The 11,373-nt window shown below is 57.1% G+C and overlaps 5 protein-coding genes across 5 annotated transcripts in view; 1 reads left to right on the top strand and 4 right to left on the bottom strand.

Annotated features, from left to right (window-relative positions):
• PTSG_06763 (uncharacterized protein) overlaps positions 1-1,729 on the bottom strand; it is a 3,366-nt gene extending 1,637 nt beyond the window's left edge. Inside the window, exons 1-4 of the mRNA XM_004992104.1 lie at positions 1,039-1,729; positions 766-827; positions 431-562; positions 98-166 (exon numbers count right to left, since the gene is read on the bottom strand). Of these exons, the coding sequence (XP_004992161.1) occupies positions 98-166; positions 431-562; positions 766-827; positions 1,039-1,540 (765 nt within the window). The 5' untranslated portion in view covers positions 1,541-1,729. The remainder of the gene's footprint in view (positions 1-97; positions 167-430; positions 563-765; positions 828-1,038) is intronic.
• Positions 1,730-1,869: 140 nt separating this feature from the next.
• On the bottom strand, positions 1,870-4,071 carry PTSG_06762 (uncharacterized protein). The gene is made up of 4 exons (XM_004992103.1): positions 3,383-4,071; positions 2,786-3,016; positions 2,500-2,571; positions 1,870-2,313 (listed from the first exon to the last, which is right to left on the bottom strand). Exons 1-4 carry the CDS (start codon positions 3,776-3,778, stop codon positions 1,954-1,956), a joined length of 1,059 nt encoding a protein of 352 aa, XP_004992160.1. The 5' UTR covers positions 3,779-4,071; the 3' UTR covers positions 1,870-1,953.
• Positions 4,072-4,428: 357 nt separating this feature from the next.
• On the top strand, positions 4,429-9,115 carry PTSG_06761 (lipoprotein; the record flags this gene model as incomplete). Its single annotated transcript, XM_004992102.1, has 5 exons — positions 4,429-4,518; positions 4,553-5,815; positions 6,052-6,126; positions 6,343-8,643; positions 8,824-9,115. The coding sequence occupies 5 exons, from the start codon at positions 4,429-4,431 to the stop codon at positions 8,896-8,898; spliced, it is 3,804 nt and encodes a 1,267-aa protein (XP_004992159.1). The 3' UTR covers positions 8,899-9,115.
• On the bottom strand, positions 9,043-10,382 carry PTSG_06760 (uncharacterized protein). The gene has a single exon (XM_004992101.1). The coding sequence runs from the start codon at positions 9,794-9,796 to the stop codon at positions 9,266-9,268; it is 531 nt and encodes a 176-aa protein (XP_004992158.1). The 5' UTR covers positions 9,797-10,382; the 3' UTR covers positions 9,043-9,265.
• A 246-nt stretch (positions 10,383-10,628) lies between these two features.
• Positions 10,629-11,373, bottom strand: part of PTSG_12482 (set-domain-containing protein) — a gene marked incomplete at its 5' end in the record, with an annotated part of 4,804 nt that continues 4,059 nt past the window's right edge. The window contains 3 exons of the mRNA XM_004992100.1: positions 10,629-10,734; positions 10,860-10,944; positions 11,204-11,284. Coding sequence (XP_004992157.1) covers positions 10,677-10,734; positions 10,860-10,944; positions 11,204-11,284 — 224 coding nt within the window. The 3' untranslated portion in view covers positions 10,629-10,676. The remainder of the gene's footprint in view (positions 10,735-10,859; positions 10,945-11,203; positions 11,285-11,373) is intronic.

Here is an 11,373-nt window from a genome sequence, read left to right as displayed (position 1 = left end):
ACACACACACACACACACACACACACACACACACACACACACACACACACACACACACACGCACGCACACGCACGCACACTACGCAATGGAGCACACCTGCATGAGACGCTTGTTCCTGAAATAGCCAGCGTAGAACGGCGCCGTCCAGCCGGACTCGGATTCCGCCTGAGCCAGCGAGCAAAGGAAGAGAGAGGGAAGGGGAGAGGGGAGAGGGGGAGGGGAGGGGGGTAGTGGTGACGCGGTTGTGTGGTTGTGGTGCAACGATGGAGGCGCGGTACACGCACGCAATTGGGGCGTTGGAAATGCACTGATCATGCAGCAGAACAATCACAGACATGCAAGAGTCAACCCACCCAACCCACACACACGCACACACACACCCAAAACACACAGACACACAGACACAACGCACAGCCAGGTGCACGGTACCGTGATGTCCGCGCCGTGCTTGATGACCTCGTTGAACATGGCGACGCTGCCTGTGCGTGCAGCCCACAGCAGCGCCGTGTTGCCGTGTCCGTCCCGTTCTTCCACATGCGCTCCCTCCCGCGACAGCGCAACCTGCACACCAGGCATGGTGCGTGTGTGTGCGTGCGTGCGTGCGTGTGTGTGTGTGTGTGTGTGCGTGTGTGAGTGAGAGAGATTGTGTGCGCGAATGTGTTTGGAGTGTGTGCTCCCACACATGCATGCGTGCCAGCGTCAGTGTGATAGTGAGAGTGGGATGTGCTGGCGAAACTGCCTCGACCTAAAGCGCGGCAATGTACCTTGACGTGCTCCGTGTTGTGGTGTGCTGCAGCCCACAGGAGCTCGCTTCCGCTCCACGTGTCTGCAACCCATTCATCCATTCACAGGTGAGTGCAGCTGCAGCCAGAGACGCCCACACGTACAACACAGAGAGAGCGCGCACGCGAGAGAGCGAGAGAGCGAGAGACGCTTGCGACATACACAAATGCGTATCTGCACATATCCACCCAGTATCAACACACATGCACACGCATACACACACACACACACGCAACCCGCAAGCACGCACGCACCGAAGATTTCCTCGGTGAGGGAGTTCATGTAGGCGAGGGTACGGATGTTGCCGTATTGCGCGGCGATGGAGAGCGGGCTGTTGCCGTCCTTGTCCTGCAAATCGAGGCTGCCAGCCTTCTTGTGCAGCGCGCGGACCATGGGCACGTTGTCTTGCTGCGCGGCGTGATGCAGGGCCGCCTTGCCAGACCTGCACTGGTGGTTGACATTCACGTGCTCCGGCGCGGCCTTGAGAAGCGCCTGCACCACGTCCAGGTGCTTGTTGGCCGCGGCGTTCACAATTGCCGTGCACCCGACCGCATCTTCCTTGTTGCCCAGTTCCGGGTGCTCCTTCAAGCACGCCTCCACCGTGAACAGGTCTGCGCTGCGAACAGCGCCAAACCAAGACTTCTCGTCGCACGTTGCGGAGTCTGCGAGGGTCTTGGCGTCCGTGCCAAGGCCACAACACAGCAGCACCACGCCCAGTAGTAACACAAGAAGGGCGTTCATCGTCACCCCAGCCATGCTTGTCGTTTCCTCAAACCTGTACTTACGGAGATGAACGTGTGTGTGTGTGTGTGTATGTGTGTGTCTGGTATGTAGCTGGTGGGTTGTTAATGTAATGCATGCAGTGGATGCTCTGATCGCTCCTCCCTCTCTCACGTCCTTTTGTCGTCAGCCGTTTCTGTTGTTGTTGAGGTGGCAGTGGATTGCAGATAATTGTAGAAAATCTTTCATGATTGTTCAACAACGGAAACAACTTTGGCAGCAAAACACACACAGACACAGACACACACACACACACAGACACACACACACACCGACACACAGACACACAGACACACAGACACACAGACACACAGACACACACACACAGACACACACACACACACACACACACACAGACACAGACACACAGACACACACACACACACATGTCATTGTGTGGAGCGCTTGGCCCGCTTCGAGGGCTGATCGCCGTGATCATCATCATCATCATCATCATCATCACCATCGCCGTCACCATCGTCACGATCGTCATGCCGCCCCTTATCCACAACAGCACGGCCAGTGCTGACAGTGGCAGCTGTCTTCGTCTTTGGCCGCTGCGGCACGAGGTCGGGCTCGCACTTGAAGGGCCCTGCGTCCACCTTGATGCCGAGAGACGCCTTGAAGCGGTTGATCTTGTGCTGCGTCGGCGGCCACTTGGCATATGCCGCATCGTTCTGCAGGAAAAACAGCTCCGTGCCATGTGGAACAACGTAGTAGCGGTGCCCGCCCTGGCCGCCTTCCGTATGCTGTTGTGAATGGGTGGGTGGCGGGGCACGAAAGGGTGAGGTTGACAGGAGTATGTTGTGGTTTGGTTTGCTTTGTTGTTGTTGTGTGAGAGAGGGAGAGAGTGTGTGTGTGTGTGAGTGTGTGTGTGAGTGTGTGTGTGTGTGTGCGTGTGCGTGCGTGCATGTTGTGGAGTGCACAATGCTGACCTGCACGCCTGTGATGTAGGTGTGTTGATGCCCTGGAGCAACGAAATGTGCACGGAGATACCGGGAATTGTCCTGTCACAAACACGCACATTCATGATGCGTGAGGGTGCAATCAGTGTCATGCCACCACAAACCAGTGCAATACACACTGCAAGCAAGACATCATCAAACACAAACACAAACAACACACACACGCACATCAAAGTACATCCTGACAAATCCACACACAAATCCACACACACACACACACACACACACACACACACACACACACACACACACACACCATGGAGACGAGGGCGTGGCATGCCGGAGAGCGCCACTGTGGGACAAAGACGATGAAGGAGAGCGGGCCGGTGCTGTTGTCAAGCAGGTGCTCAAGGCGATCAGCCATCATATCCATCACCTCTTCCGTGTACGGCGGGCCCGTCTCAAAGGAGCCCTCGACGGGAGAGAAGTCGAAGAAAGAGCCGACAGAGCCAAACCACACGTCAATGTCAGGGAACGCAGAGCAGAACTGGGCACGTGGATGGGTGGGAGGGGGGGGGCAGGGATGGCAGGAGGGGAGGTGGGGGTTTGGGTTTGAAGCAGGACGGAGGGAGAAATGTGAGTCGCACCGAGGTGAGGCACGTGAATATGCGCACAGGTTCCAAGAGATACGGAGAGTGCGATTGAGGTGCAGCAGCAACAGAAGAAGACGAAGAAGAAGAAACAAAGCACACACACACATATACACACTCACAGACAGACACACAAACACAAACACACATACACAAACACACATGCACAAACACACATGCACAAACACACACACATACACACAGACACACACACAACACACACACACACACACAGACACACAGACAGACAGACAGACACAAACCTTGCGGAAGTGGCAGTTAAAGGGAGAAGCAAATTGCTCTTGCGACACTTCAAAGTCCTCCCTGAGCGTATCAAACGTGGTTTCAGGGGCAGCGGCGTGGAAGGCGCCACCCTCTGCCTCATCGCCAATAAACGTTTTGTAGCGGCGAGCCAGCACATACAAGCACCGCGCAAAGTGCTGTTCGTCAACGGGGCATTCACACGGCGACGCTGCCGCCTCCTGGGTGTCATAGGAGCCGGCCGCCTGCTGCTGGTGATACCGGCAGCCGTCCACGTGTTGTTTGGAGTGGATTGCATAAAGGCGGCGAAGCTTCTCGTGGTGAAACTTGTTGATGGATACGCGGTCTCCGTCGTGCTCCAATGCAATCACACGCAAGTCGCCCTCGCCCTCCTCCATCACATCCACCCGCTCTGCATCGGCCTCTCTTTGTTGTTGCTCCTGCTCTTGCTCTTGCTCTTGCTCTTGCTTCTGCTCTTGCTCTTGCTGTTCGGGCTTCGCGCAAGCAGTCACAGCATCAGCGCCCGCTGAAGCGGTTGTTGCTGGTGATGCTGCCGATGTCTGCTGCCGACCACCACCATCACCATCACCATCGCCATCACCATCGCCATCCACATGGCCTGCGTTGCCCTGCTCCTTTGCTTGCTGCAGCTCGCGTGTGACCTGACTCAGCTCGGCGTGCACGGCTGTGCGCACCTGTTGTCGTGGTTGCTGCTGTCCGCACACTGCTGCCTTTTTTTTTTTTCCTCCTTCTTCCTTCTTGCTTGCTTGTTTTGCCGTTGACTCATTCACACGCACGACCTTATTGCCTGGCCGTCACACTGACAAAGACACACACACACCCTCGGACACACCCTCGGACACACACCTTGTCCGCGCATCTGTCCACACGCAGGTACACACACACACACACACACACACACACACACACACACACACACACACACACACACACACACACACACACACACACACACACACACACACTCACACACTCACTCACACACACACACACAGACCCTACCTGCCAGTGGCGGGCGTGGTCGAGCATGTCGCTGACGGCAACAACAAGAGAACAACCTGGACACGCTTCCGCGCGTGCCAGCGGCAGACCTGTCCGCCACCGCAAGCCCGTTCTCGTCCGCACCATCCACACCCACACGACCAGGCAAGGACAAGGGACCCAAGACCAAAGGGAAGCCGTCCAAGCAATCCAACCCATCCACGCCCACACGGGGCAACACCAAGAAGCAGGCATCGGCGGTGCCCGCCGCACATGCTTCAGGCAAGAGCCCACGCCGTCGCCACAATCGATCCACAACAGCGACGGGCAACACAGGCAGGCACGGGGAGGCGCGCACACCACCGCAGGGCACCTCCAACGCCCGTCGACCAGGATCAGATCAGAGCACCCCGGCCCCGATCCCCTTGTTTAAGCGAGCGCTTGACTTTGGGCGCCGTGACTCGCCCACGCAGGAAACCCACATCCGCACCGAGCCGCAGCCGCAGCCGTACAAGCAGCAGCAACAGCAGCAGCAGAAGAAGAAGCAGCAGCAGCAGAAGAAGAAGCAGCAGCCGCAAGAAGGCAAGGTATCGGCTGCAGGTGCCACACAGATTCCGCGCCGCACCAGCAACCGCTATCGTAACAGCGGGATTCCAACGCCTGCCTCCGTGTCGTCGTCGTCATCATCATCTTCAACGACACCCCAAGTCCCAACGCCAACGCCAACGCCAATGCAACACAAGCAACAGAAGCACCAACGGCAACAGAAGCAGGGTGACGGCAAGGGCAACCAGCGCAAGGGAGGAAGCAAACCCGCACCACAGACGCAGCAGCAGAAGAAACAGCAGCAGAGAAAGGACAGTGCACCAACGCCACAGCACGCACAAGGGGGCGTCAATGACAAGGACGAGGCATTGACATCCGTGAGTGCTGTTCCCGCCGTGACCCAAGACAAGCCCGCTATTGTCGCTACTACTACTACTACTGCTGCTGCTGCCCCGCTCGTCAACGGGAAGGCCGACATCAGCAATGCGCCCAGCGTGGACAGGCAGCAGGAGAACGCGGCACCAAAACACCCCACCACCACGTCCGCCACCGCCATCAAAGGTCGTAATGGCAACCAGCGCCACGCGCGCGATGGGCGCCGCCGCCAGCACCAGCCTCGTGGCCTTCCCGTATCCAACGTGTCGAGCGTATCTGGGGCGTCAACAGCAACGCCACCAAGAGAGGGCGCGGCCTCGGACCCACCGTCGCCCGTGAAGGTGTTCAAGTCCCCTCGCGAGGATGGTCGTGATCGCACTCCAATGCACAACAAGAAGCAGCAGCAGCGGCGCCGTGGTGGCGGCAGCGGTGGCGGTAGGAGCTCGACAGGCAGTGGGCTCAGCAACATCTCCCACATCACCCATCGCGGAGAAACAACCCTCGATGACTCGGTGTGTGCGTGTGCGTGTGCATGTGTGTGTGTGTGTCTGTGTGTGTGTGTCTGTGTGTGTGTGTCTGTGTGTCTGTGTGTGTGTGTGTGTCTCTGTCTGTGTGTCTCTGTCTGTGTGTCTGTGTGTGCGTGTGCTTGGCTGCGATTTTCCCTCATGTCAAGCCTCACCACCCAACTTCAACACTCCTGGGCCCTCTTGTCTCTCCACGACCACGTGCGTGCATGCATGCACTGCAGGACCTCCTCCGCATGGCGAGCTTTGATGTCTTTTCGCCGCTCAACGAAAAGGAATGGGGCAACATCACCTCAGGCGTGAGTTGGCTTGCAAATGCACCCTTTGTTCATGATGGTGATGCGATGTGGTGGTGGTGGTTATCAGCGCTAGCAAAACCGTGCAGACACACGCACACATACGCATGCATACATACACGTATTCACATACACATGCACACATGCACGTACACATGCACACATACACATGCACACACAATATAACACCCCCTCTCCGGGAACATTTTCTCTGTGCAGGCGCATCTTGACGATTCGCTGTCTGAGGAGCAGCTTGAGACAATGCGACACTCGCTGGACGCGTGCTTTGAGCTCCGCCGCCGCGCCGTGCAGCAACAGGAGGAGATTGTTACCCAGCAGATGCACGTGCACCACCAGCTGCAGGGCGCCGTTGCACTGTTGCGCGAGAAGGGCGCGAGCGAGGAGGAGATTACAGACGCGCTGTGCACACCGCCCGATGTGGATGGACAGCAGGGCAGCGACAGCGTGTTGGCGGGAATGCACACGCCATCGCGACACGCCGCCGCCACCACCACCAGTAGCAGCAGCAGTAGCAGCAGTGTTGTTGCTGGTGCAGCCGGTGACGAGGGTGCGGCTGCTCGAGTGACGGGAGCAGAGGCGGAGGCGATGAAGGCGGCGGTCAGCGAAATGCAATTGACACTGGATGCGCTGACGGCACAGCTGGCGGCGTCGCAGCAGACGATTGCGGGGCTACAGGCTCGGGTACGCGCACACGAGGAGGGAGAGGAGGATGCGAAACGTAAGCGTGACGCAGCCGTGAGGGAGGAGCTTCAAGGCGAGTTTGAACAAGAACGCAAGCAGGCACAGGAGCGAGTGGCAACAGCGCAGAAGGAGAAGGAGGAGGCTGTGAGCGCACTGCAGCAGCAGGTGGATGCGTTGAAGAAGACGCAGAATGAGGGCGAGAGTGCACTACAGCAACAGCTTGATGCGCTGAAGAAGGAGAAGGAGGAGGCACAGGAGCGAGTGGCAACAGCGCAGAAGGAGAAGGAGGAGGCTGTGAGCGCACTGCAGCAGCAGGTGGATGCGTTGAAGAAGACGCAGAGCGAGGGCGAGAGTGCACTGCAGGCACAACTTGACGCGCTGAAGAAGGAGAAGGAGGAGGCCGTGGGTGCACTGCAGGCACAACTTGATGCGCTGAAGAAGGAGAAGGAGGAGGCACAGGAGCGAGTGGCAACAACGCAGAAGGAGAAGGAGGAGGCTGTGAGCGCACTGCAGCAGCAGGTGGATGCGTTGAAGAAGACGCAGAGCGAGGGCGAGAGTGCACTGCAGGCACAACTTGATGCGCTGAAGAAGGAGAAGGAGGAGGCCGTGGGTGCACTGCAGGCACAACTTGATGCGCTGAAGAAGGAGAAGGAGGAGGCACAGGAGCGAGTGGCAACAGCGCAGAAGGAGAAGGAGGTGGCTGTGAGCGCATTGCAGCAACAACTTGATGCGTTGAAGAAGACGCAGAGCGAGGGCGAGAGTGCACTGCAGGCACAACTTGATGCGCTGAAGAAGGAGAAGGAGGAGGCCGTGGGTGCACTGCGGGCACAACGTGATGCGCTGAAGAAGGAGAAGGAGGAGGCACAGGAGCGAGTGGCAACAGCGCAGAAGGAGAAGGAGGTGGCTGTGAGCGCATTGCAGCAACAACTTGATGCGTTGAAGAAGACGCAGAGCGAGGGCGAGAGTGCACTGCAGGCACAACTTGATGCGCTGAAGAAGGAGAAGGAGGAGGCACAGGAGCGAGTGGCAACCGCACAGAAGGAGAAGGAGGCGGCTGTGAGCGCACTACAGCAGCAGGTGGATGCGTTGAAGAAGACGCAGAGCGAGGGCGAGAGTGCACTGCAGGCACAACTTGATGCGCTGAAGAAGGAGAAGGAGGAGGCCGTGGGTGCACTGCAGGCACAACTTGATGCGCTGAAGAAGGAGGAGGAGGAGGCCGTGGGTGCACTGCGGGCACAACGTGATGCGCTGAAGAAGGAGAAGGAGGAGGCACAGGAGCGAGTGGCAACAGCGCAGAAGGAGAAGGAGGAGGCTGTGAGCGCACTGCAGCAGCAGGTGGATGTGTTGAAGAAGGAGAAGGAGGAGGCCGTGGGTGCGCTGCAGGCACAACTTGATGCGCTGAAGAAGGAGAAGGAGGAGCTCCAACAAGCGGTCGATGCGGCGAAGAAGGGCAGCGAGGACGCATCGAAGCAGTCTGCACAAGAGCTGGCGGCACTGAAGAAGAAGGTTGACAAGCTGACAAAGGAGAAGGACGCGCTGTCGAAGCAGCGGAAGGGCGAGGATGCAAAGCAGGATAAGGCACGCCAGGCCGCCAGCAAGCGGGCCGAGTCGCTTGAGAAGCAGTGCTCGCGACTCAAAGAGGAGGCGGCAGCGGCAGCGAAGCGCATGGACGAGCAGCTGCGTGCGGCCAACCAAGAGAGCGCGGCGCTGAGGAAGCAAGTGGAGGCCACCAGGGCTGCCGACAGCGAGCACGTGCAGACCACTGAGGCGGAGAAGCAGCAACTGCAGCAGCTACTGCGGGCTTACTCCTCGGAAAAGGTTAGACACGCGTGCTCTGCGTGTGTGTGTGTGTGTGTCTGCAAGTACTCTTTGTTCGTGTACATCGTGTGTTCATGTGCTGTGTTTGGCTCCGGTCGATGCGCCTTTGTCATTCACGCCTGCTTTGCTTTTTTTGCCATCTCACACTGTGTCCCTGTCTTCTTCTTCGCCCCATTGCAGCGCGTTGCCCAGGCCACTGTTGCCGTCCTTGCTATTGTGATTGCACTCATGCTTTCCACTGTGTATTGGGTGTAGGTGCGCTCATCGTTGTGTGTGTGTGTGTGTGTGTGCGTTTCTTTCGGTTCCTCTGTTGCTTTCTTTGCCTGCTTACCTTAAGTTCACGCACGTTGTGGCGGCTTTACATGCGTCCATCTGCCTGCGTTGTCGTATGCCATCAAATGCCACGGTGCACGTTTACTTCGTTGTTATTCCATCACGGTGGCGCAATCAAAACATCAATGTCAGACCACGACACCACGACGAACACAACCAAGCAAGAATATGGGAAGAGCGGAGAACGAAACAGCCAACCGCCAGCACAGCTGTGCACGCTGCCTCTTGTTCATCCCAAACGCGCGCGCACAAATCACAAGCAAGTGTATCGAGATGCATCAAATCAAGTTCAAAGACAGCAGAGCACAGGAGGGCGGTTAAACACGAGAGGGAAGCACGCAACAGGAAAGGCAACTATGTGAATTGAGAAATAAGCAAAGAAGAGGAGGAGTGGAGGAGAAGAGAAGAGAAGCAGCAGCCAAAGTGATGGCACCCGTATGGCGACGTCAACAAACACAAAGTGGGTGCGTTGATGCATCGAGCGAGGCAGGGGACGTGGTCGTCGTTGTCGGTTGTTGTGATGGTGGTGGGCTTGCTTCAATTCAGTCATGTCATCACTTTGTGATTTGCCGCCACCGCCACCGTCGCGGTGCTCACTTGGAGACGACGCGGACCTTTGGGGACGGGTTGGAGTCTGTGGACGAGGTGGACGAGGTGCGGCTCTTGGAGCGTGGCACGTGGCCCTGCTCCTCGTCGTACATGGGGTCGCCCTTGTCCAGCACCGGCACGTCGTCCATCTCTGCGCCGGGCTTGCCCCAGTTGTACGACCCAAAGCCGTGCTTCTTCGAGGTGTGGTGGTTGCCTGCGCTGTGGTGATCATAGCCGTCGTGCTTGTTGGCCTTCCGGCGGTGCGTGTGCGTCATCTTGAACAAGTGGCTGCTCGAGCGTCGACGAAGCTGGTCAAAGGCCGGAGTGGTGGGGTGGGGGGGGGGATGTGGTTTTGCGGCGGGAGTGAAGCGGAGAAAGCGGAGAACGTGGGTTCCACTGATCGAGTGTCGGCGTGTGCGCTGTACGCTGTAGTTGCTAGACGTTGCTCTGGTTGGTGTGATGGTGATTGGAAGAAAATGAACAAGGTGAAAGAAAGATGCCCAGACAAGTATGTGCAGCAGCAGCGAGAAGCGAGAAGCAACAAGAAGCAACAAGCAACAAGCACAAGCAAGGCAACAAGTCCCTGATGGCCTTCTGTTTGTTTATCGACTTCTTGTTCTTTTGTTGCTTGCGTTGGTGTTTGGTTGGTAGGTTCAAAAAGCAGCAAAGAAGGAAAAGGTCATCAGAAGCAGCAAGCAGCAAGGCACGAAACGTGCCACCCAACTTGCATGTCATCGTCCACATCAAAACACAAACAAACCCAATCCTTTTCTCTTGCTGCTGCTTGTTGTTTGTTTTGATTTCTTGCTCTCGCAGACGTCAGCAAGATCATGCAACTTTTTGCCGAGTCAGCAAAACCACAGCCGCGCTTTTGTTTGTGTTTGTCGTTGTTGTCCCCACTCTCACTCACACACACTCTCTCTCTCTCTCACTCACACACACACACACACTCTCTCTCTCCCTCTCACTCACTCACACACACACACACACACACACTCTCTCTCTCACTCTCTCTCTCACACACACACACTCTCTCTCACACACACTCTCTCTCTGCTGTCACAGTTGTGAACCGCTGTGTATTGTTTGACAACAAAAGCCGCGTCATGTCATCACACATCTCCCTCGCGTTCCACGCCAACATACTTGAGCGCATCCGTCGGGCCATACCTGTTGTGTGTGTGTGTGTGTGCGCGCGCGCCCGTGTGTGTGTGTGTGTTCAGTTGTCACAACCTTTCTGTACAGCAAACGCAAAGCATGCAACAACACACGCGCGCACACGAGCCATGTCGCACCTGTAGTCGAAGAAGAGCTCTTTGCCTGCGGGAATGTTTCGCTTCGCGTAAATGCCAATGCGATGCTCTCCATTCACAAGCATCACTGATCAACCATGCCCCGCAGCCAGTGCGCGCGCGCGCGCGTGTGGGTGTGTGTGTGTGTGTGTGTGTGTGTGTGTGTGTGTGTGTGTGTGTGTGTGTGTGTGTGTGTGTGTGTGTGTTTGTTTGTTTGTGAGAGGCACGACGATGCGCAAAACATCGCACACAACACCGAACGCAATAGCGCACACAACAACGAACGCACCCACCCACAAACCGACAACACCAAAACTGCACATGACAGAACACCATGTTGTGTGCACCTCTGGCGTTGCAGTTTGGATCGTTGGCATGGTTGGCAAACCGGATCTTGTTGCCCTTTCGCGTCGCGTCCACCACATACTCTGCAGCCACGAGGACAGACAAGGAATTGGCATGTGTGTGTGAGTGTGTGTGAGTGTGTGAGTGTGTGTGAGTGTGTGAGTGTGTGAGT

The sequence above is a fragment of the Salpingoeca rosetta genome, assembly GCF_000188695.1.
Source record: "Salpingoeca rosetta unplaced genomic scaffold supercont1.17, whole genome shotgun sequence".
Taxonomy (NCBI): Eukaryota; class Choanoflagellata; order Craspedida; family Salpingoecidae; genus Salpingoeca; species Salpingoeca rosetta.
The sequence above is the reverse complement of the archived record's forward strand: the minus strand, read 5'-3'. Positions and strand labels throughout refer to the sequence as shown.

Coding starts and splice junctions, on each gene's coding strand:
- PTSG_06760 (XM_004992101.1), bottom strand. CDS start 9,796: ATGATCACCACAGCGCAGGCAACCACCACACCTCGAAGAAGCACGGCT.
- PTSG_06762 (XM_004992103.1), bottom strand. CDS start 3,778: ATGGAGGAGGGCGAGGGCGACTTGCGTGTGATTGCATTGGAGCACGAC. Junction 3,017..3,382: donor TTAACTGCCACTTCCGCAAG/GTTTGTGTCTGT, acceptor CCACGTGCCCAG/TTCTGCTCTGCGTTCCCTGA. Junction 2,572..2,785: donor GCCACGCCCTCGTCTCCATG/GTGTGTGTGTGT, acceptor TGTTTGTGACAG/GACAATTCCCGGTATCTCCG.